The 23,152-nt window shown below is 53.7% G+C and overlaps 1 protein-coding gene across 3 annotated transcripts in view; it reads right to left on the bottom strand.

Annotated features, from left to right (window-relative positions):
• Positions 1-17,509, bottom strand: part of SRRM4 (serine/arginine repetitive matrix 4) — a 42,537-nt gene extending 25,028 nt beyond the window's left edge. For all 3 annotated transcript variants that reach the window (XM_069871283.1, XM_069871285.1, XM_069871284.1), the window contains exon 1: positions 17,370-17,509. In XM_069871283.1, coding sequence (XP_069727384.1) covers positions 17,370-17,500 — 131 coding nt within the window. In that variant the 5' untranslated portion in view covers positions 17,501-17,509. The remainder of the gene's footprint in view (positions 1-17,369) is intronic.
• Between the last annotated feature and the right edge of the window lie 5,643 nt (positions 17,510-23,152).

Genomic DNA, 23,152 nt, shown 5'->3' with positions numbered 1-23,152 from the left:
GTTGTGGGGTTAAAACCTATTGGCTCTGAGGCAAGCAAGGACTCCTGTCCGGCAACGTACTAGGAACCATTTCTTCTGGGCTTGGAAGTCATTATTGATGGAAATAATTATTCTCCAATCCCATCAAAGGCTGGCTTCAATTCAACCAAATGTTCTCCTCTGATGAATGCTGAGAGTCACTAACACTCTAAACTGGTTGGTAATCCCCTTGCATTAAGCTCCACAGACATTGATTGAATATATATGGAAAAACATATATTTTTTTGTCGTCTTACGTGTCTTTCATGACTGATATAACAGTGCCTGCAGTTTGGTGTAAAAGATTACTCTGGCCTCCAAGGAGAAGATTATCACACTTTCCCCTCCAAGGAGAAAAGCCTCTGCGGGTGGTTTGCTGGAGCCGCCCCAGGAGGGCAGTGAGGAACCTCGGGGCAATACAGCTGGATGTATTGGGTTTGCCTAACACAGGGGATGTGCTGCCCGCGGAGATGTGCACCAGAGCAGGTGGGAGGAAGAGGAGGAAGGAAGGTTGCCCAGGGTTTGTCTGCATACCCATCCTCTGGGCATCCAACACCACTTTGCCCTCAGAGCATGACTGTAGCCTCTCTGCCAACCTACAGGTTCTTCTCCCTCTGTACTCGGCACTGGTGAGGCCAGTCCTCGAATCCTGTGTTCAGTTCTGGGCCCCTCACCACAAGAAGGATGTTGAGGCTCTGGAGCGAGTCCAGAGAAGAGCAACAAAGCTGGTGAAGGGGCTGGAGAACAGGCCTTATGAGGAGCGGCTGAGGGAGCTGGGGTTGTTTAGCCTGGAGAAGAGGAGGCTGAGGGGAGACCTCATTGCTCTCTACAACTGCCTGAAAGGAGGTTGTGGAGAGGAGGGAGCTGGGCTCTTCTCCCAAGTGACAGGGGACAGGACGAGAGGGAATGGCCTCAAGCTCCGCCAGGGGAGGTTCAGGCTGGACATTAGGAAAAAAATTTTCATGGAAAGGGTCATTGGGCTCTGGAACAGGCTGCACAGGGAGGGGGTTGAGTCACCTTCCCTGGAGGTGTTTAAGGGACAGGTGGACAAGGTGTTGAGGGACATGGTTTAGTGATTGATAGGAATGGTTGGACTCGATGATCCGGTGGGTCTCTTCCAACCTGGTGATTCTATGTTTGTCACTGAAGACGCCCTCCTGACCATGACAAGGTAGTGGCCCACCCATCCTGCCTGCTCTCCAAGTTTCTCTATTTCCATTAGAAAATTACTTGCACCCATTTATTTTTTTTCTTTCTGTCTCCTCTGCAAAAATCCACATCTGGTTGATGTGTCGAGCTTGGCAAAGACCCCTGATGCAAGGAAGCTTTTCAGGGACAAGCTATGGCCTTCAGAGCCACGTGTGAGCCCTGTGAGTGAACCTTTGGCCCAGGGGCAGGACCAAAGAGATTGTGTTGGCAACAGAGGGCATTGGGGCATCCTGGAGGCTTGAACCAGCCCAGCCATGGGGAAATATTCCCCCTCCTCATTAGCCCCCATAGGACTGCACTGCCCTTCCTGTCCATTAACAATTCCTGACTCCCCTCACAGAGGACAGGTTATTTGCTGCCTGAGGGAGACAAGCAAACTCACAACCCATCCCCATTCCTCCATCCTGGGCTGCTGCATTCAGTGCCATGGCCAAGCGCCATCTCATCAAGCCATGAAATGTGGCACTTGGTGACGCATGCTTCACCGGGAGCTGAGCCCAACGACACCCGTCCCCTCCGGCCCTGCAGCGACAGGCAGTCAGTGCAGGTTTGGTGTGCGCTGGAAATCCCTGTAAGCTGGCATCTCAGCACTGCTGGGGCCAGGCAGCTGCCCTCCCCTGCCTGCAGGCTCCCGCGTCCCAGGCGAGCTCCTCTGCCCTGGCCCTGCAGCAGTCTCCTGCCACAAAGCTTCCATCAATCACCCTTTTCCCCCACAGTAACTCAGCTCCTCTTCTTGGGAGGAGAGAAAAGCAAGAAAATTGCCTTCCTAGTGACCTTTCAGCTGCCAGACCCTGCCACAAAGCCACCTCTCCAACCTCAGCAGCTCCAGCAGTCCCAGCCCTTGGTGGCCCGGCCGCAGATCCTCTGCCCTTCCCAGCTGCTTCGCAAGCAGCAGTGTAAGCACATTAGCTTGGACCATGCTAACCAAGCCTTTTATTTTTATCATTTATTCTACTCTGCACACACAGCTGGATCAGCTGCTGGATGCACAGTCCGCGCGGGAACGTGGTGCTGCAGGGCACAACGGAGTCCCCGAGCAATGTCTGCTCTTGGCAGACCTGCACTGACAGCATTTCCAAACTCAGGACAGGGTATTTGGGAAAGCCAATACAGAGACTTTACTACCTTGCCCTTTTCAGCCCTAGCTGGCTCCATGTTCCCGTCATCTTTACAGCTCCCAGTGGGCAAGAGCGGCCCCAGCCAAATGAAGCCTCGAAAATGTAAAAGGTTAAAGCATCTCTGATGAGCCTATTAGTTGTGAATGTTTCACTGGCATTAAACTAATGATGGATGTCTTGCCTGGGCACTGGGAACATCAGCCTGACGAAGCACACAGGCGGCCGTGGCAGACACACCACTCCTGTGCCCACAGCCACTTGCACCAGGGATGTTCCCACTGCTTCTCCTAAATAGCATATAAAAAGTGTGTGGATATGTGATTGAATAAGTTATCTTTCCTCTCCTTTTCCTACCTGGAGGTTTTGGCTGGGCAGGAGGGGGCAGGCGGTGGGTTGGAGTCGCCACTTTCCCTCATCCCTGCAGCCACGGCCACCTCCAACGTGCCTTTGCTCTGGGCTCTTGGCCCTGGCGAGGGTAGCTGAGCTGCTCACAACATTTCTAAAACCCACCACTTTGGGCCAAGAAGCCTCTTGGCTCTGGCAAAACAACCCTTTTATTTTCTCACTTGCCCTCTAGCTTTTGCTCGATTGATTGCAAAAGGAAAATGGTTGAACCATTCCTTTGTCCTGCGAGAGAGGGAGCAGAAAAGAAGATTGTAAAGACATTTCCAAGCACAAAATCCAGCAGATGTGTTTACGTAAAGCTTTTTGAAATATGCACTAAAAATACCTCTTCAAAATTAGGAGATGGGGAAAACTGTAAGTGCTTCCCACAAACACACACACAAACACCCCATGGCAGGTTCTTTCCCCACCGCATTCAAACTGTTATTATTAGTGCAGCAGGAGCCCTGCAGTTTGTTATTGAAAATTATAATAGCAAATCACCGAGATATTTTCCCTGATTACACAGACTCCAAGCCAGTTCAATTTTAATCTTCTCCCCGCTATTTTTTCCGTGCATCAGCAGAGGCACCAGCTGCAGGAAAGCGCGTGGCTTTCTTGAGGCATTTTAAACACAGAAGAGAAATACAATTCTGTAACATACATTTTTCATCCAATTTTTCCCAGCCGTGACTCGTCTCCCCCTCCTGCTCCTGGGAACCCTGTGTCCTGCTGCAAGTCCAAATGCAGCGGTGGCTCCTTTTGCTTCTTGGACTCTAGAAACGTTTAACGATCATTCTTAACGATTATTCTTCTTATTGCATCCCGGGCCAAAAGAAGCAGCTTGGCTCTTTATTTTCCAGCAGTTGATTTGCTATGCACGGTTGAATAAGAACAGAGGAGCTTCCCTGCTGGAAGAGGGAAGCTGGTAGTCTTGTGGGGTCAGTGCCAGATGCTCTGGGGATACTGTGTGGTCGCAGCCCGTGGGGAGGGCTCCATCCCAGGTACCAGCTGGCAGCAGTGGCGGCTCCCGTTGCGCAGCCTGGGATGGAAGGCTTTAACTCTGGAGCATCAAACTCCACAGAGGAAAGTGATGCTCATATGGACCACTTTTCTTAGGTAGGATCAGGCACAAGAGTGAGCACAGCCTCTCCTTGCTCCCCACAACTGGATCTCCTCCTCCTTGAGGGCACCTTCCTGAGCACACAGCCGCCTTTCAGGGTTCAGTGTCACCTTGCCTCTGTGCCAGCAATCCTGGACGGCTTTTCAGACTGCCTGCCTGCGACAGCAGAGATAAATCTGAGGAATATGGCATATGGTCATATTGTTTCTAAAGGAAACCTGGACTGCTGCCCCATCTCGGCATCTTGTACCTCCCACGCTGCCGGCTCGGAGGTCCCCACAGTGCTTCATGCTCGTCAGCACCTGCACGCCGCCAGGCCAAGCTAGCTCTTGGGGGAACAATCCTCCTCCTTAGACAAATACCCTGCAGGTTCCCATGCCTGTAAAGGAGCCAGTTTTCTCCACAATCAGGGAATAGGAAAGGAGGAGCCTCGGCTTCTCCCTGATGCCTGTAAACAGAGCTGAAAGTACCGGAGCTGCACCATGGCACATCAACCCTGCACAGCCAACTGCTGTTTTCAGGGACTCCGGGCTCCTGGTATGGCAGGGACCAGGGCTGAGAGCTTACACCAAAACTAACCATAGCCCCATGGCCATTCTCCTGCCAGTTGGCCGCAAACTTCCCTCCCAGATCCCATCCCTGCCATCATCTCCCAGGCAGCCTGGAACTGCCCTGGGGGAATTGCTCCCCTGAGAAGGGGGCAGAGCTGACAGCAGACACGGGGACAACCCTAAGCAGTCTATACAGAGCCTGTATCTGAGCTCAGATTTCTCATTAATTGCTCTCCCACGAGCAGCACAAGGTGAACGAACCCCTGCCAGGCAAAGGGCAGGGTGTGGGCAGCACAAGGGAGCCCAGCAGCTGTGCTTGAGCGCTTCCCAACACAACACTGGAAGCTGAGGAGCACCAGGAGATAACACTTAATGTTTTAAGCGGGTTTTAACAAAAAAAATAAACTGAAGCATGTCCCAGAACAGAAGCACTTTGCTGCTGTCTGCCATGTGGTCAGGAGAGCACCTACCATGCCCAAGGGGGTGCAAAGTGTCACCCTCTTCACCCAGGGAGCATCCCTGTGCCACTGCAGCATCCCAGCTTCAAACCTTGCTTTGGTGCTGGCTGCTGCGGATGGGGCCGTGCTCGCACACACAATTCCAGTCCCATGCATAGGTTAATCTAGGGTCTGTGGAGATCACTACCCTCCCAGCAGGCTGGGGCTCACTCTTTAACAAGGAACCCACCCTTCGTGCTACCAAGTGATGGCCGGGCACGACCACAGTGCTCAGTCGTAACGGGTGCTCTCTGTGATGCACCGATTTCCTCCTCTGTCCAAAAAACCCTTGCTATTCAGCATGGCGAACAGCAGCGAAATAGTGTATTTGCCAATAACATAGCTCATTAAATTTTAATCAAATAGGGGATTGTAAGCAACGCTCCTGGGAGTGCTGAGAGATCACTTTAGAAATGAATTAGTAATAAGGCATGGTGGAGACAGCAAAGAGAAGGCGGCTGGAGAAGATCCACTTGGAGCAGCAATGCTCCCTTTGCCACTCACATAAAGCTTTTTCCTCCTCTCCCTTTATTTGCTTTCTTTGAATTGCCACTGGAAGAAGAGGGGAAAACACATTGAAAATCCCAACACTCAGATAACTCCAAATAAACAACCTGTTCAGGCAGCTGCTGCCTGCCTGCAGAGCTGCCCTGGGAATGACTGTTGTTGATGGGGAGAGTGTGGAGAAGACAGCTACCCCATCCATCCAGGCTAGGGACAGAAACACTCAGGTCATCGCATCCCATTCATAAACAATTCCCTGAGCCACCCCATGTGCCAGCATGTGTGCCTGCCTGCAGCTAATGACCAAATATCCCAAGGACTCCGCTTGAAACTGCTTGGGGGGTCTGGCGTGATGGGGTCCCTGGACCTCCAACCATCTGGGACTCGTCTCCTGAGCATCCATCCTGCCCCGAAACCCAGGGTGATGCTGCCAGGGCAGCATGGGGCCAGGAGGGCTCAGTGTCACCGTGAGGAGCAGATGTCCCAGCATGGGGATGTGTGGGCACAATTAGCTCCTGCAGAAAGGAATTAAGCAACACATTCATCCTGCTGGAAAGACAAGCCTATAGCATTCCAAGCAGGAAGGGGGGCAACAAGCAGTCTTTTACCTCCTGAGCCCTTTGCCTCCCTATATCACACATCCTGTGTCAGCTAAAACACCTTGGTGGTCTTGCCAGCTGCCCAGGAAAGCCTGGTGAGGAGGGGGTGTTAAGCTAAGGAGAGTTTCTGGGATGGAAGACAGAGCCTTTTCTCCTCCTGCTGTGCTCCAAGGAGGCAGAGGCTGGTATAGCCATGCCCACCTTGCCACACAGCAGGCACTGGTGCACTCAGTGCCACAGCACCCAGGGAGGTTTTGGAGTCCGAGCCAGAAAGAAACATCCCTTTCCACTCCCAGGTCTTGCCCCTCAGCAACCACACCACCCTGCAACTCTCAACATTGTTTTAAATAACTCTATGAAAGAAAAAGGAGGATATTTATTGACTCGATGCTCCCTAGAGGGGAAGGTTTGGAGGAGGCAAGAGATTCCTCAGGCTCCTGCGGCCCATGGCAGATCCTGCTAAGAGGGGCTGGAGAGGATCATTTCACTTTTCAGCACATGCATCTTTAATTGGGTGTGATAATAATTTTATTGCTTGCTGGGCTTTGTGAGGCTGAACTAATATTTGTAAAATGCTTTACTATCCTTAGCTGAAAGGCATCTAGAACGGCAAAGCCCTGGTGTTATTCACATTTGGATAATCCAGAATTATTCATAAACAAAATCAAGATTATGCAAATATATTCATTAGTTCTCCGAATACCTCCTGGAAAATAGAGGAATTAGTCTTGTTAACAATTATATTTTATGTAAATGTGTGTCTAAGCATGCACAGACCCACATGGTATTGGTGCAGTGGCACATTTACCTGGGACTTATCCCAGGATTTCAGAGTGCTGAAGAACAAGGGCTCAGCCTGTGCAAAGGAAGCATCTCAGTTTTGGGATATCCCTCTACAGTGTGATAGCACCCAGCACAGACCCCTGACCCTGCCTTGGGGTCCCACTGGCTGCAGTTCTTCAGCCAGAACTGCAGAGACATCCCCAATGTCCCCTCCACACCCATCAGGGACAGCCCACACGTGAAAACCATCACCTTATTCTAACCAAAACAGCCTTTCTTACCCAAATAAGTATTTTTGCAGGACATGCAGGGCCAGAAGGCGGGGGAGGTGGGATCTGGAAGCAGCTCTTTCAATCAGGACCTGCCCTTTTCCCCCTGCCCCAGCCTTTGCCCCAGCTTGGCTTTCTGCAGTGCAACGCAACCGTCTGTTCAGGGTGTGCTGGGAAAGGGGAGATAAAGGTGCATTGAAAATACTGCATGGTTTAATTAATGCCACATGCCTTTCACTCTATAGGTTGTGTGGATTGTTAATTATTTTTATAAAGAAAATAATTAGTCCCAATCAAGGCAGAAGCTCTCCAGAATTACAGCTCATTAACTGCTCTCACATTTTTCTGTTCTATAAAAAGTCATGTGGTGCTGATGAAAATTATAGACCCTTGGAATCAGCATTAAATACAAATTCAGACAGTGTTACCATCCTATTACCATCAACCGCATCGACTTGGCTTCGGTAATTGCAGCTGGAGATGAAGTGCAAGGATTTCTGCCCTATACAATCTCTGAAAACAAGCACTCTGCCCATTAGTTTGCCGGAAACAATGTGACACCAAGCCCTGACTCGGCTAAGTACGTCCCCGAGGAGATGACAGCTACCAAGGAGAAAGGGGAAAGCAAGTCAGCTTTGCTGGGGATGAGGAGATCAGAGTCGCTCGGGTTTGGTTTAGCGCTGGTTGGCAGCTGGGCTGCTCCTGCACAAAGCAGGGGGAACCACGCGGGTCTGGTGCTCATCTAAATTAGGAAAGCAAACCAGCTAACAATGCGACAAATCTGTCCTATGGGCTGGGGCAGCAAAATCCACCAGTTCAAGGGATAGCAAGAGCTAGGAAATGCAAAGGGAACAAGAAGCAACCTTTAAGATGTGGGATTATCCTTGCGGGACATAGGAAAAATAAGACACAGGGGGATGCTCTTGTTGGGGATGCAAGAGCGTTCCCAAGCATCTCCCTCTGGACCATCCTGGTCCAAGCACTGTGCTGGGGCCAGCTCTATCGAACGCCACAGAGGCCTCACTCAAAGCATAATTGAAAGAAATCACAGCACGTTAAAGGGAGTTCAGGTCAGATCAATACTGACGCGGTGGGGAGGGCAAGTGGGGGAGCAGGGCAGTGGCCGTGTCCCAGCACCGACTCTGCAAGCAGAGCACAGGCTGCAGCTATGGGCTTTGCTGCCTGCTTTTCTGCTGCAGAAAGACAAAGTGAGACCCGTTGTCCTCTGCTCCACACAGGACAAACCCAGTGGCAGCGCAGGGCGAGGGTTGGCAGCAGCAGCCTGCGGTGAGGAGGGGGCAGGGGAGCCGCAGGTCCTCAGGATCCTGCTTTTCAGTTTCCATTAATCAGGGATGAACGTGCCTTGGGTGGCATTCGAAGCCCAGCAGAGCCAGCAGCTAGCTCTTTGACCCACAAGTCTCCAGCGCAAAATTAACCCCCCCATCCCCACTGTGGCAGCTCCGATGCTGAGCGCCTCCCCTTGAGCATCCAAACACTCTCAGAGGGATGAGGATGGGGCAAATTTGGGCTGTGGGTGGAAAACAAGCTTCTGGGGAACCTCTGAGAGCAATGGGTTAGTAACTACTGCCACGAGGCAAAAGACAGTGGGAGCCAAACCTGCAACTGGCACGTGCAGCTGGTGTGGTGCCTTTAGCTCTGTCCCTGCAGGTGCTGAGATGTGCCACATGCACATGAGGGCAGGGACAGAGGCACAGCCACATGGTCCCAACATATACGAGGGCAGGGATGTGCCTGGAGCATGAAACAGCTGTGTTTGCCAGCCTGGACTCTCCAAAACAACAAAAAGAAACCCTTCCAAAACATCCAAAGGACATTTTTCACCTGTGCTGGCTCCTGAACCTCGTGTGGGAAACATCTGGGAGAGCACAAGGACCAGTCCAAAAGTGTGTCAATGACTTTTCCACGCATCAGATAGACTCTGTTGCCCCTTCTATCTGTCTGGGGATGCCCCAGGATCCTGGGGGAGATGCAGCCAACGTGCTCCACTGCTCTCCGACAGGCTGGGCTACAAAGTACTCGAATCTCTGATGAACCAATAGCTCCCTTTGTTCCTCCTCCATTGGTGATGCCCACCCAGACCACATTGCATCCTCCTCTCCCTGGCACGCGTTATCCACCCACCTTTCTGCTCCAGTGGCCCCTCACCATTGTCCTTCATTAACTCAGCGGATGCGCGGCTGATGGGCAGACAAAGGGAGGGACAGGGCAGGCAGATAAACACAAAGACTGACCCATGTAGCAGGGAAGGGCAGGTGAAATGTAGGCACTCTGATACTTTGAGGTTGGGTTTTTTTCCCCAATATGTTCCTGATCTTGGAGTTGGAGTTATTTGGCAAATAAAAACCTCTTGGAAGAAGCAGTGCTGAACCCACTTGCCTTGCTTCTCCCCATCGTAATGACTCCAGCTTCACTCTGATCAAAGCAGAGGGATTTGAAGGGGTCAAATGCTTTCTAGGCAATAGATTCCCATAGTTGAAACCACCAACCTCAAAGGGAATTACCCCCGTCCCGTGAGGGCCAAAGCTCTAACCACCCTCCTGCATTCTGTATTCCAGACCCACAGCCGCCCCGCCGAGGAGGGCTGCTCCGCTGGCTGCAGATGATGAAGCAGCAGAGACTAAGTTATATTATATATTTACATGTTATTATACATTGGTGTTATGTATGCACGACTTTGGCAGGCGGTTGGTTATACGGCAGCTCCAGCTGACCCACAGATTAATTCTGCAGGTGGTCTTTAACTGTGAAATCTCTCTTAATGTAAAAATATTTCTCTTGCTGGGAAATAGCTAACCCTTCATCCCATCAGGAACGTAGCTAAAAGCACAGCCTCCCACCCCACTCTCCTTCAGTCACACCCCAACACACGCGGGCACAGAGATAAATTCAATACAACCAGCCCATTGCCAAAGTGCTGTTTGAGCTGCATCATGATGATGCGCTGCTGGATTTTGGTGTTAGCAGCATATAAAGCCCATTTTCCCAACACAGCCCACGGGCCTCAGAGCATTTTCAGCCACCTGCATGTGTGATGGACATCTGAACCTAGAATCCAACAGCACAAAGATCTTCACAGCCCACACCAGCGCATTGAAGCAGGAGCCAGGAAAGAACTCCGCAAGCAGCAGGATCCCAATCCCTCTGCTCACCCAGCGAAGCCCCTGGCCAGCAGCAGCTGCTTCATCTTTCATTAATGACAATATAAATTAAACATGAAGCGTCAAACAGGTCATCAGCAAAGCAGTTAGCCCAAACCTTACCGCCTCCAGGCTGGGACCCAGCTCAGCTGGCCTTGAACACCAACAGAGTTTTTAATAGAAGTTTATACTCTTAATTTTTTTTTTTGTTTAAGCCCTTCCTGCAGTCCCTGCCGTGCTGGCAGGGAAAGCGCTCTTGCCACGTGCAAAAAAAACCTGCTATTTTTAAACTCCCAGTGTTTGTCAGCGCTTTTGGCTCAAGTGGCTGATGGAGAAGCCAGTTTTGCAACACTCTGCATCCCACAAAGGGTTGTGTGGCCTTGGCCAGGTGATGATGGCACCAAGACACGGGCACTATGGGCAGTCACGCTGCCAGAGGTCATGGTCCAGCCCACACATTCCCCTGCTATACACCAAATCCAGAGCACAGCAAAGCCCTGTTATGGATGCTGTGCTGTTGGGATCTACCACTCCTACTGGATTTCAGCCATCATGACCTTTGTGCTTTTTCATGTACCTATGAAAAAATCAATAAGCAGGGCTGTAAAAGCAAATTGGTTTCCGGGCTCTGGCATCCCTTGGCCGGGAATGCCAGAGGACTCAGATCTGGGCATCACACCCAGCCCCATTTTCCAGCTGGTGGCACTGCCGGGGTGGGAGAACCTAGCCAGGTGTGGGTCTCCAGTGGGACAGGGCAGGACCATGGGGTACAGTGGACCCACACCCTTCTAACAGCTGAAGAGCAGGTGGACTTGGGTGGCCTGGGTCGCGCTTTGCAATGATGAAGAGGTTTCAGTTGCCACAGGGAGAAGACGGGGAAAAAAACAGAAAAGGAAAGGGTGGTCATGCATGAAATTATTTCATTTCAGTGATGCGGGGTTTGCCGTTGATAAGTTCATCTTATAGAAAAAGGTATGGATAGAAGGGTCCAGCTGCAAGAAACAGAGGCGTGGGAAGGGATAAGGATAGGGCTGAGCAGAGGAGGGCTCAGCTCCAGCCATGGCCCTCTGGAAGGAGAAATCCCCTGTGCCTAGGGACCCCAGGAGAGAGTGGAGACCCCCACATGCAGCAAGAGTGGGGTCTGTAGAGCACTTTTCTGGGGCCAAGCAGCAGCAGGACCAGCTGCCCTGGAAAGCAGATGCAAAAAAGTGATGGCAAGGGGATGAGAGCAGCCACAAGACCAGAAGCTCCTTAGCAATCCCTGGCACCAGGGTCATCGCAGCCCTAAATATTTATTAGTCAGACTTTGAGGGAGGGATGTGAACACTTGCATGGGGACACAAGGTTTAAGGGCCCTGCTCCCCTGTCTCACCAGGGATGGGAGATGGGCAGGGTCAGGGGCTGGCTGGAGCTGCTACAGGGGCATCTGCCAGCTCTCCCTGTACCAAGCACGGATGGACCCTGGCCCCACAAGACCCTAAACTGCCACATTTTGCATGCTCTGCACTTTGATATTTCTATGAAGCAGCCTCACCCAAGCACTGGAACGGCACTGAGCCCAGCAGGGACAGGACCCCCATGGTCAGCACAGCCCCATGAGATGTCAGGCTCCAGTGGGGCTGCACTCACAAATCTGGCATCCACGGCTGAGCCCCTGCAGCATCTGCAGACGTGGAGACTCCTGGGCAGCCGGGAGAGCATCTGCAGACAGCTTTGTTCAAGGGTGAAATCAAGTATTTCTACAAAACAATTCCCCAGCCAGTGGACTTTTTCCCCTATTTTGCTTTCTTCCACCCGATTTCATTCCTCATCTGAAGAGGAGGATGAGGAGAGGAGATGGGATGTGGTGCTTCTCCTGGCACTGCATGGGCACCACAGACTCCCCCAGCGATGGAGGCAGCAGCCAAGACCCAGATTCAGGGAGAGCTGCACCCCGTGTTTCCCCACAAGGTGCTGTGGACCTTCATTCTCAACAGCAACACCAGGTTCTGCCCATGTTCTTGCTGGGAAGCTTGGGAATTAGAGACATGGGGCCAGATTTGGGCCCTGAGCAGAGCTCAGAAAAGCTCTAAAGTGAACTTTCACAGGTCAGAAATTGCCTGTCCTCAAAACCACAGTTTCCTGCTGCCCATCAGGTTTCCAGTCCCTGCAGCGCTGGTCTGGGGATGACCCTCAGCCCCACGGCTCCTCTTGGAAGCTTTTAGGCAAAGGTGACAAAACACCATGTGGTGACCACAGTGGGGTGAAGTGGTACTTTTGGGGGTATGCCGGTGGCTCTAAGAAAGACCCATCCATGAGACTGGGGTTCCTACAGAGATTTCCAAAGGCCTTTTCCCTAAATCCTTAGGTACCTGTACACCTTCCCATGCTGTGGCATAGCTCGCTTGGCTAAGGCACCCATGGGTTCTGAGCCCACCCTCATTACTGGGCACTCACTGCATCCCAAGCAACCCTGGCAGGAACATCCATCCCCTGAAATGCCTGTGGGGCCACCACCCTGGGGACAGAAGTGTTCCCCGCTCCACCAGGGAGGCCAACAGAGACATGGTCCCCAGTATCAGTTCAGTGGAGAGGCAGATGGATGGGGCTGGGGTGAAGGAGGAAGATGAAGGCTCTGTGAGCAGCAGGGAGGGGGTTCCGTGGGTATCCTCAGGTCTTCCCCACTTATGGCTACCCCAGCCTCCCAGCAGCTCCTGAGCTGTCTAATTAACTCTTCCTCCTTCCACGCCATCCAGCTGGAGCTGGAGGGCAGGGGCAGACAAAAGCCTCTCTATTGACAGCCCCTGCCAGGAAGGGGCTTTTCTTCTCCCCCTCCGCTTTCCTTTTCAAGCCCCTCTCCCCCCTGCTTGGGCTGGGGCCATGGGCTCATTAGCGCTTGGGCTCATTGGGAGCGAGAGGGAGCAGATGGCAGCCAGGCGGCTGGCGCGGCCAGCCCTGCCACCGCCTCTTCCCGCAGAGCAGATGTCCGACTAACAAGGGGGAGGATTAACAAGAGCCGGGGGCCACGGGCACAGCGAGGCTGTCAGCGGGGCTTCCTCCTGAGCAGCACACTCCAATGCTGGGGAGCTGCCAGCCTGCAGGGGACAAAAGGGGCTTGGGGCTACCAAAAAGGCAGAGGTCAGAATGAAAAAGAGCTGGTCCCCAGCCCATCAGAGACTCTCTGCTGGGCCCAAAGTCATTGTAAAGACCACAGGGAAATTACAGCTGCCTCCTGCCCTACCTGTGGGTATGTGCACCCCCAAGATGCTGTCACCTCCCAGCACTGATGTGCCACAGCGGCTCCTGCCCAGCCCCAGCACAGCTGGGGAGACACACAAAACCCAGACCCACCTCTGAGATCGCCTGCAATGGTAAAGCAGGCAGCAAAACTGAACTTAATCCCACTTCAGCAACACAGCCCTCCTTCCCTCTCTGTGCACAGCACATCCCCGGGGGATTAAGGGTTAAAGAACAAATCCACTGCACTGCCCTGATGTGACCCACTTAGGCCATCTGGCAGGGAGGGATGCAGAAGCCTGCTTTCACCCAGCATCACCGGCTTCCCCAGGAGCCGATACCAGCACCCCCAACTTCAGCAGCGCCCTCGCTTTCCACATAGAAGTGGATTTTGGGTGATTTTGGGGGTGCTGGACAGCCTGTGCCACACTGTCATGGCTGGTGGTATGGGAGCAAGGACCCAAACACCCCAAAAAAGCATCCCATGAGCCCCTAGACTGTCTCCAGGTCCCAGGGGGACCCTGAAGCATCTCCTGGCCTGGCTGTCCCTGGCACCCGCAGGCTCCCTGGCAGACAGATGCGAATTAAATACCCAGCAGCACTGGGATAAGTCAAACTGCCAAGCGTAAAGGGGCTCCCAACTCCCACACCGCGGCTGAGGTCACAGCCAGGGAAGAGACCCAGGCAAAAACCCTGTCGAGAAGGAAGAAACGGGGTCCTGCATATCTTCAGGTCGCAGCATGATACCTGTCCCCAAAGGCTGGGCTGAGATTGGTGGCACCTTTCCAGCACATAAGGTTTAGAGATTTTCAGTTCATGAGAGCCAAAGTCCCTCACAGCTGCCATCGGGTGGGAACCACAGCATCCTCATACACCAAGGGGAGGGAGTGAGGGCACCCTGGCTCAGCTCAGGGCACTTGGGGCAGGGTGGGGTGTCCCTAACCCCAAGCTCAACCCTCTCAGCACCGAAGTCCTTCAAACCACCCCAGGATTTTCTACGCGCCGGAGCAACTGCCTGGCAAAGCTCCAGCCCTGCCCAGCCTCCCCACACCTCTGGGTTGCTAGCCCCTAACCACAAAAGCACAGCACCAAGCTGCACAGCAAAACCCCGCTGAGCCCTACATGGAGAAATGTTAATTGGAAAAGCCCCTTTCCCCATCACCTCGTATTTTCCTTTCACACTGCAAACTGGTCAATAATCCATTTACTTTGGCAGAACCCTGCTCCGGGCATAGAGCTGCATGGGGGCCAGAGCACACGGCCCCCAGCCCAGGCAAATGGGAGGGAACAGATTAATGTATTCTTTTGTTCCAGGATGAACCCTGGGTTTAGCAGAGCTCTAACCCTCCGAACCTTCTGGGAATTTAGATGAAAGAGGCTTTATCTCTGTGACCAGAAGCAGGATGATGGCGAGGGATGGGGCGCAAGGAAGAGTCGCTGGAAGGAAAAAAAGCAAAAAAAAAAAGAAATATCACCTTCTGCCCCAGGAAGCCCTCTGATGCCCCGCAAGGACACAGGACTGAATCCTTAGCTGTGGGGATGGATTTCGGCTCTGCCCACAATGGGGGCTCCTGGCAGGACACCCACGCCACAGCTGAACCCCTTGGCACCCCCCAAGGGCACAGGCTTGGCCCACAAAACTGATGGGGAGGTGGACAGCACTGGCCTAGAAACCACGCTGTTGCCTCCACTGCTGGGGGAAGTGCAGGGCTGGATCCAGGGCAGAGATCCGCAGTATTTGCAGAGGAGCAGCTGTCAAGTGTGGGAGAAAACAGAAATCCAGATGGTCATCTTAATTTTTCATTTGGCTAACTGGTCTCCCCGTCTCCACTCTTGTGCGCTCCGATCGCTGGCACCGCAGTCGTTTGCTCTTAAATCAGCCAGGAGCATCGTCACAGAAGAGAGACCGATCTGAGCAGCGGCGCAGCAAAACCTTCAGGAAAAACAAACCCAGACTGGAGCCGGGCACAGAGACGGCTGCAAAAGGAGCTGCCACAAGCCTCAGGGCTGTTCTGGTGGTTGGGGAGCAGAAGCCTGGCTCTGGCTGGGCTACAAACCGAGCACCGGCTCAGGGTGCTGAGGACATTGCCTGATGGGGACCCACTACAAGTGCCCTGGGGATGTGAAATCTTACATCTCATGGATGCAATCCTGCCAAGACAACAGCCTCAGGCTCCCAGCAGAGCCCCAGGTGATGCTAGCCAAGCTGGCAACCTTTAGGAAAGGAGCCATGGGCTGTGGTCCCCTGCTCCCTCAGCCTTCAGCTTCAGCTCCTCAGGCAGCGTAGCCCTTCTGAGGCACAGGGGTGAGCACAAACACCCCACAGACCCAAGGGAGAGCCCCGTCAGGCTGACCCCACTCGACACCTGTAGCGAGGGCACCAGTGCAGATGGCTGCACCGCAGGGAATATCCTGGGTCCCAGCTGGTGGCACACACTGCAAGGAGACAAAGGGAGCTGGGCTACACTGATGTAGGGAGCCAGCAGCATCACAGCCGGCTGTGCAGAGTACATCCCAGCCTGGGGACCCTTTCGCACAGGATCTGCCGGTGACAAGGTACCTAACGCAGCAAAGCTGAGCTGGCGGGTCCATTTTGCCCTACACAGACAGTTCCCCTCCTGCCAGAACTAGCATCCCCAGCAAAATAGAGGTGCACGCATTTGTTAACTTTTTAATGGAGCTGCAAACATTTCCAGCCACAGTCCTCAGCTCGGCTGGGATGTCCACAGCAATGCAAATTGCTCAGAGCTATGCATCATCCCTGGTACTTGGGCTTGCTGTATTTCCCAATGTCCTAATTTGTTGCTGTATTACATCTCTGACTGTGAGATATTTAAGCAGCACGGCTCACTCAGGCGCATTCAAGGAGAAGAAAGTGAGTGCAAGCTTTCACTCAGCCACTGATGGCCCCTTTGGGTGCCAACGGTAGCCTGATGGAGCAGAAAAGAAACCTACGGTGGTGGTTCCTCTCACTCACAAAGGCTGAAGCCCTGCAAATGCTGCCCATGGAAACTAGATTTGCTCTTCTTTGAAAGCCTAAGCTGTGCCTTTCACAATTACCTACCTACAATTACCTAAAAAAATTCAGGCTCAGGCAGCTGGGCTGCAGGGCAGAAGCGAATCCCCATTGCAGGAGCAGCAGGACCCGTGTCCCTGTCACTGATGTGGCTCACAGCCTCCACTGGCACAGGCAGCATCTGAAACAACTCACTCCCTGCAAGCTCTCTGCTCTTTAGTACGGGCTAAGCCCCTGACACCCAGTCCGCTAACACCGAGCCCCTCTCCTCTACCCGTCCATCACCTTCATGAAACTTTGGGTTGCTCCTCACACAGGTAGGAAGCAGCCAGCAGTGGAAATACGGAGCAAAGAGAGAGAAGAACCAGCATAAGCCTTCATTCCTTACAAAAACAGTGCAAAGAGGATATTTTTAACCACTATTGAGACAGTCAGCAAAACAAAACCTGGTCTAAATTAGAGACTTCATTATGAGGAAGCCACACTGATCCTCATCCATGCCATAGCCCAGCTGAGCAGCTCGGGGGGTACAAGGCGACCCCTCCAGCGGTTTTGACCATTACTCTGCCACTGGCAAACAGGAGGGGAACAACCTCCCTGGGAGCAGGAGGGTCAGGGCAGGCAGGTACCAGGCATGCAGACCCTTGAGACCTGGGGGTTCAGCAGCCACGCAGCTGCCCAAGCTCCAAGCATCACCGAGCCAAAGTTTACTGCACCCGCTGCCCCCCATAACGCAGCATCCGCCCGAGGAGGGGGACAGCCAGCCAAGAGCCCCCTGGGCCGGGCACGGGGAGCACCTACAGCACCTCCATCCCCTAAGTAGGGGTGCGGGGAGGAGCCCCTCCTGCTGGGGGGTGCAAACCGGGGGTGGGAGGCGGGATAACGGGGCTCCCCTGGGCTCCCCCAAGCCCTGCCAGCCCTTACCTGGGTACCGGCTTGCGGGCTGTGATGCTGGCAACGATGATGCTCTCGGGGCGCGGCGTGGCCACGGCTTTGAAGGTGCCTCTCCAGAACTTCTCGAAGAGCTGCTTCTCCCCTTGCTGCACGCTGGCCATCCCCGGCTCCGGCGCTACATCCCCGCTCCGCCCCGGCCGCCGGCAGCCTCCGCGGCCCCTTTTGTGCCGCTGGGGCGGGGAGAAGCGCCCGGGCCCCTCCCCGGCCCCGCCTCCCGCAGCCCGGGACCCCGCACCCCGCCGGGAGGAGGGGGCAGCGCCCGGGGGGGCCGGCTTCCCTGCGGGAAACACGGGCGGCTCGGGGGCCTCCTGGGGGGCTCGGGGGGCTCCTGCTCTACAGACACATCGCCACGGTCCCCTGGACCTTCTTCACTCCATCCTCATTGTTACCTTCCCCAGCCGAAGAACTGCTTGTTTCTGGATGTCTCAGATGGCTCTCACCCTACACACCCATCACCAGGGTCCCCCAGACCATCTCCAGGCAAGGAACCACTTGCTTCTGGATTTCTTGGTTGCTTCCCACTCTACAGACCCATCGCCGTCATCCCTCAGACCTTCTCCAGCCAAGGAACCACTTCCAGCTCGTTTCTAGATGTCTCGGGTGGCTCCCACTCTACAGACCCATCACCATGGTCCTCCAGACGTTCCCCAGCCAAGGAACCACTTCCAGCTTGTTTCTGGATGCCTCAGGTGGCTCCCACTCTACAGATCCATCTCCAGGGTCCCCCAGACCTTCCCCAGCCAAGGAACCACTTCCAGCTTGTTTCTGGATGTCTCAGATGGCTCTCACCCTACACACCCTTCACCAGAGTCCCCCAGACTATCCCCAGCCAAGGAACCACTTGCTTCTGGATTTCTTGGTTGCTTCCCACTCTACAGACCCATCACCGTCATCCCTCAGACCTTCTCCAGCCAAGGAACCACTTCCAGCTCGTTTCTAGATGTCTCGGGTGGCTCCCACTCTACAGACCCATCACCATGGTCCCCCAGACGTTCCCCTGCCAAGGAACCACTTCCAGCTCGCTGCTGGATCGTGGATGCCGCAGCACCAGCCTGGGCACCCACGAGTCCCCGAGCCCCAACAGGCTACCAGTAGCCACTGTGTTTGCCACTCCCAACTGATTACTGGACACAGGTAAAGAAAGAGTGAGCGTCCAGAGTTCACCAGCTCAGATGGTCAATGGAGAAAGCAGCAGGAGGCTGTGGAGACCACTCTGTAACTGGTCCATGCTGGGATTTTATATGAGGAGGAGATTTTGGAAAAAAACCACTTTTTTCTCCTCTTCTCATTTTATGAGTGCTGGTGGAGTTGCAAGGACAGGTCGTGTTGCTTCTTGACCCTAGTGACAGGGTCCTAACCAGCTCAGAAAATAAGACCTTGCCTCACAGGGCAGGATTTGACCCACCATGACCAGGCGCATGAAGAGGGGGAAGAGAAGGGCTAGGGCGGCACAAGTGCAGTGGTGCTATTGCCTTTAGCCTCTGCACTGAGGACAATAAAAATGTCTTTAGGAGAAAATTCTTCTTCTACCAGATGCTTTGGAGCGCAAGTAAAAGCCGGTGACCTTGGATTAATGAGTCTCCCTCCACTGTGCCTTAGAAACCCGCACGATACATTTATGTAAGCGATGGGGGGATAATAGAGCCAGGAACAATAGACAGTGGGAGCAGAGAAAGAATGAAAATCACAGAGAAACTTGATCAGCTTCTTGCAATAAATACAAAATTAGTAGCAAGCTCGTTCTGACAGCATTGTCTGTCAAAATCCTCCTTCCCTGCCCCCTTTTTGCTTTCTGCTCCCTGGTGCCAGGGCTCTGCCACACCAGTACCCGGGGACGGGGGCCGTGAGCCGTGTCCCCGTGCTGAGAGCTGCAACACGAGAGCCTCGGTGGCACGCGCCGGCCAGCAGCAACGGGCTTTGTGCTGCGAGGCCGTGAACGGCTGGAGACAGAGGCTGGGGAAGCAGCAGCAGTGGAAGCGGGCATGGATCCAGCACGGCTTTATAGAAACGCAGTCAGATCTGCCAGACGTCGCCTAAAAAAGCCTGACTGGGAAGGGCAACGCTCATGCATGGCAGAGAGATGCTCGCTGGAGGCTGCTCCTCCCAGTAAACCACCCAGAGGCATCGGGCGCTGCGCTGGGGCTGGGAAAGACCAGCTGTAAGCTACAGCTCTGCTAGAGCCTCGGGCACGTTACACGCACCATGGCCAGGAGACATCAGCGGGGACCCACCAGGGACAGCCATGGCCAGCAAACGGTGGGGCTGAGCAAGAAGGGAAAAGGCTTGAGAGGTCTAGAGCTGTAAGAACACAGCTGGGGGGGTGGTTGCAGACAGCATCCCCAGCAGCACCTACCACCCTCGGCACAGCCAGCAGCAGCGGGTGCTGCCACTCACCCCAGCACCCTTCTCCCGTGAAAGCACTCACCGCCTCCGCAAATCCAAGCTTGGGTTTCCTCTGGTCTTTGCAGCCCTTCCCAGAATACACAGCCTATTTTTTAGGAGCCCATTTCCCTTCAGAGCCCCTTAGACTCAAAGAGGGATCCAGTGTAAGTATGTACGTGCACTGGTCTTGTTCCATTTTGTTGGCGAAGGACTCAAGCACAGGGCTGGGGTCAGACAGAAGCCCTGCCGGCACCATCAGCCTCAGTTGTCTGCTTCTGTCTCATTAACCAAATACACTGCAAAGCATCAGCACCTGCATCCCCCCCGGGCTTTGCAGGATGAGCCCAACTACCCCCCAGCTGCAACCAGGATGCTTTGCCCTCTTCCACCTGCGATCCTGGCACAGCTCTAAACGCCCCAAAATTAACTACCAAATAAAAGGAATAATAAATGTTTGCACTATTAAATTAGCAGCACGGGTGGTGTGTGGGCAGGAGGAAGGCTGCGATCGTTACAAGAACCCTCTCTCCTGGCATACCTTGTGGAGACATCAGTGAGCCAATTAAGCAATTGGCTCAGTTAACGGAGGCTCCTAGGAATAGACTTCCCAGCTATAGAATAACTGCGCTGTAATAAATTGCCTCATAAATAAACAGCCTGGAAAAGCATTACAAGATACCCAGAAAAAGCACTATATCATGAGCAGAAATTATTTCTTACATTTCTAGAGTGTCTGTTAGCCCACAGCACTGGCAACGTTTCTCTAAACCCAGGGTGGTTCCCCTGTGAAGGGCCATGGGGACGGTGCCACGGAGCCACACTGTCCTCCCTGTCCCGCACTCTTGGGGTGGTCGTGGTCTTCTGGGCTTCCCCCTCCCCTGCACAGGGAGGGGGGCTGTGCACAAGGCTCTCCCTGAAGCAGCCCAGCACCACTCACTGCACCCAGCCCTGCAACCACCCGCACCACAGAACCAAACACACAGCACACCCCACCCCTCAAAGCCCCTACTTGGGCCAAAACCCCTAAGAAACCTAAGAGGGACCCACGTGGCTCAGAAGCAGGTGAGGATGCTCAGGATCCCCAGCCCTGCTTTCTCCTGCTTTACCCTCTCCTACATTTAAAGAAACCAATCTCCCCATGCCCTCCCACCCCCAGGCTTTGATTTTTGGGGTGATGGAGAAAAAAGGGCAGTCCCTGCTCTGGGTGAACGCCTACTGTAGGCGTTCAGCCACTGTCAAGGAGAACGAGCTCTTGGGCCAAGGGAAGAAATGATCAGCAGGGTGAAGCTGTGTATGCTCAAGATGTACCCGAGGGGAGGGAAAGAAGAAAATGTGTTTAACTAGGATTAAATTTTAATCTATTCCCCCTTCTAGAGAGAAGGAAGCCAGGTTTGTCCTGGAGCTGCACAAATATTTCTTTTTATCAATGTTAATTTATGGTTTTTACTACTATCATCTTATGCCCAGTGGGAAGAGCCCAAGCCTGGTTTTGCCCAAACCGCCCCATTCCCACCTCCACCCATTCCCCAGCCAAATAGGTTTACTGCAAATGCAGAAAATCAATAATTATCTTTGCAAGTATTCATTATCACTCAAGAGTCAATAAACAAAGGCTACAAGTGCCCTCTATTCGTGACACTTCAGAAGCACCTACCAATTATTCCCTTGACTAAGCCAGCCCTGCCTGGCAGGAGGGAGATTCTCCACCGAAGGCTACAACACGGCTGCCTGCTGCAACCTCTTCCTGCTTCAGCCAGGGAGAAAGGAAGAGGAGAAGGAAGAAGGGCTCCTTGCTTAAAATAATATTTGCAACTCAGATGTGAACTTGCAAGGTGATGCACGGCTCTGCTTTGGATGTCGTGGCAGGTGCAGATGGATGCTGAGCGGGTTCAGCCTGGGCAGAGAGGCTGGGAGATGCTCAGTGGGGCTGGATTGGAGCTGGTTTTCCCAGGAAAAGTGGCACTGAGCAGGCTGTGGGGCAGGGAAGCGTCAACAGACGTGGGGCAACGTGCAGCACTGTGTGCTGAGTTGGAGAAAGCCCTCAGAGGGTGGTGGGTAACTGAGCAGCCCTGTGCCACTAACAAAGAATCTTTATCTCAGTAAATGCATTTTGAAGAGTCAAATCATTGTGAGAGCGCATTCATCGTCTTTCTCATGGGAAATACCTGTTTTATGGCTCTTTTCTCCCTGCTGAAAGGCTCCCAGCCAGCCCCACAACCTGTGCAGCCCTGGGCAGAGCCTGGCATCTGAGGTCTCCCCTCTGCCCATCCCCATGCCCTGGTTTATCCAAGGACAAGCACTTCCCAAAGATATCTTTTTTTTTTTTCTGTCCTTCCTCTCTCTGCCGATGGAAGAGATGTTTTCACCCACTGGAAACCCAGGAACACCCACAGCCCTAGGGCAGCTGTAAGGGGATGGTGACAGTGGCCACCCTGTCCCTTCTCTCCGGACCCTGCATTGTGCCTCTCCAGATGATGAATAAGAGAGAGACTGGGGAGCAGAGCTGCAGCCTTCCTTGAAGAGCACCGAGGCCACAGGCACTGGGGTGCATCCACTGCTGGCAGGGACCATCCATCAGCGCCTGGCTGAAAAGCTTTGGGATGTTGGCCATGGCACCAAGGGGCTGCGGGAAGCAGGATGGAGGGAGCTGATATTAGGGGGATATGGATGGTTTGAGGCAACGAAGGATGAGAGTGCCTACATCCCCTCCATCAGTGTTGGCTCATGATGCAGAAAGTCACCCCCAGGCCACAGCTGCCTCACAGCAATCCCAAGAACACCTCTCCATCATCTCCAGATGGATCATATGGACCTGCCAACTCACTGGATCCCCCTCCCCAAGGCCACCCACAGCAGCAGGACCAGATGCTCCCATGAAGGTCTCCAACCCTGGCTTTCTGCACTGGCCTCGGCAGAGGCAGTTGGCTTCTCCATCAGCAGGAGAGGGGTCTACAGCTCACCTGTTCACACACCCACTCCTGCATAAGTGCTTTTTCCTCCCTGCTCACCTACCAAAGCTGCCCAGCCCTGATATTTAGGCAGTGCAAAATGAAAAGGCGTGGGGGAAAATGAGTGCAAGTGTTCGCAAACAAAGCCATTTGCAGCCGCTGGAAAGAGGGGAATGAAAGGGCAGGAGCAGAGGGGAGGCAGAAAAGCCAGACTGTGGTCATTTCTTCCCCTTGGCACTAAACAGAGTGGGAAGGGGAATGGAAGGATAGAGATGAAAATGTAATTTTTCCCCTCCAAGCCGCAGCGGCCATGGCAGCGAGCCAGCCCCCTGGGACCATGCGGCAAAGCCACACGGCCGCTGCTGCTTTCCAAGTGCCACTGTTGAAAGGTCAGACACAGCCGGTGGAGGGGGACAGAGCCCC

Source organism: Phaenicophaeus curvirostris, chromosome 17 (assembly GCF_032191515.1).
Source record: "Phaenicophaeus curvirostris isolate KB17595 chromosome 17, BPBGC_Pcur_1.0, whole genome shotgun sequence".
NCBI classification, from domain to species: Eukaryota; Metazoa; Chordata; class Aves; order Cuculiformes; family Cuculidae; genus Phaenicophaeus; species Phaenicophaeus curvirostris.
Note: the sequence above shows the minus strand (reverse complement) of the source record. Positions and strands in the feature narration are given on the sequence as shown.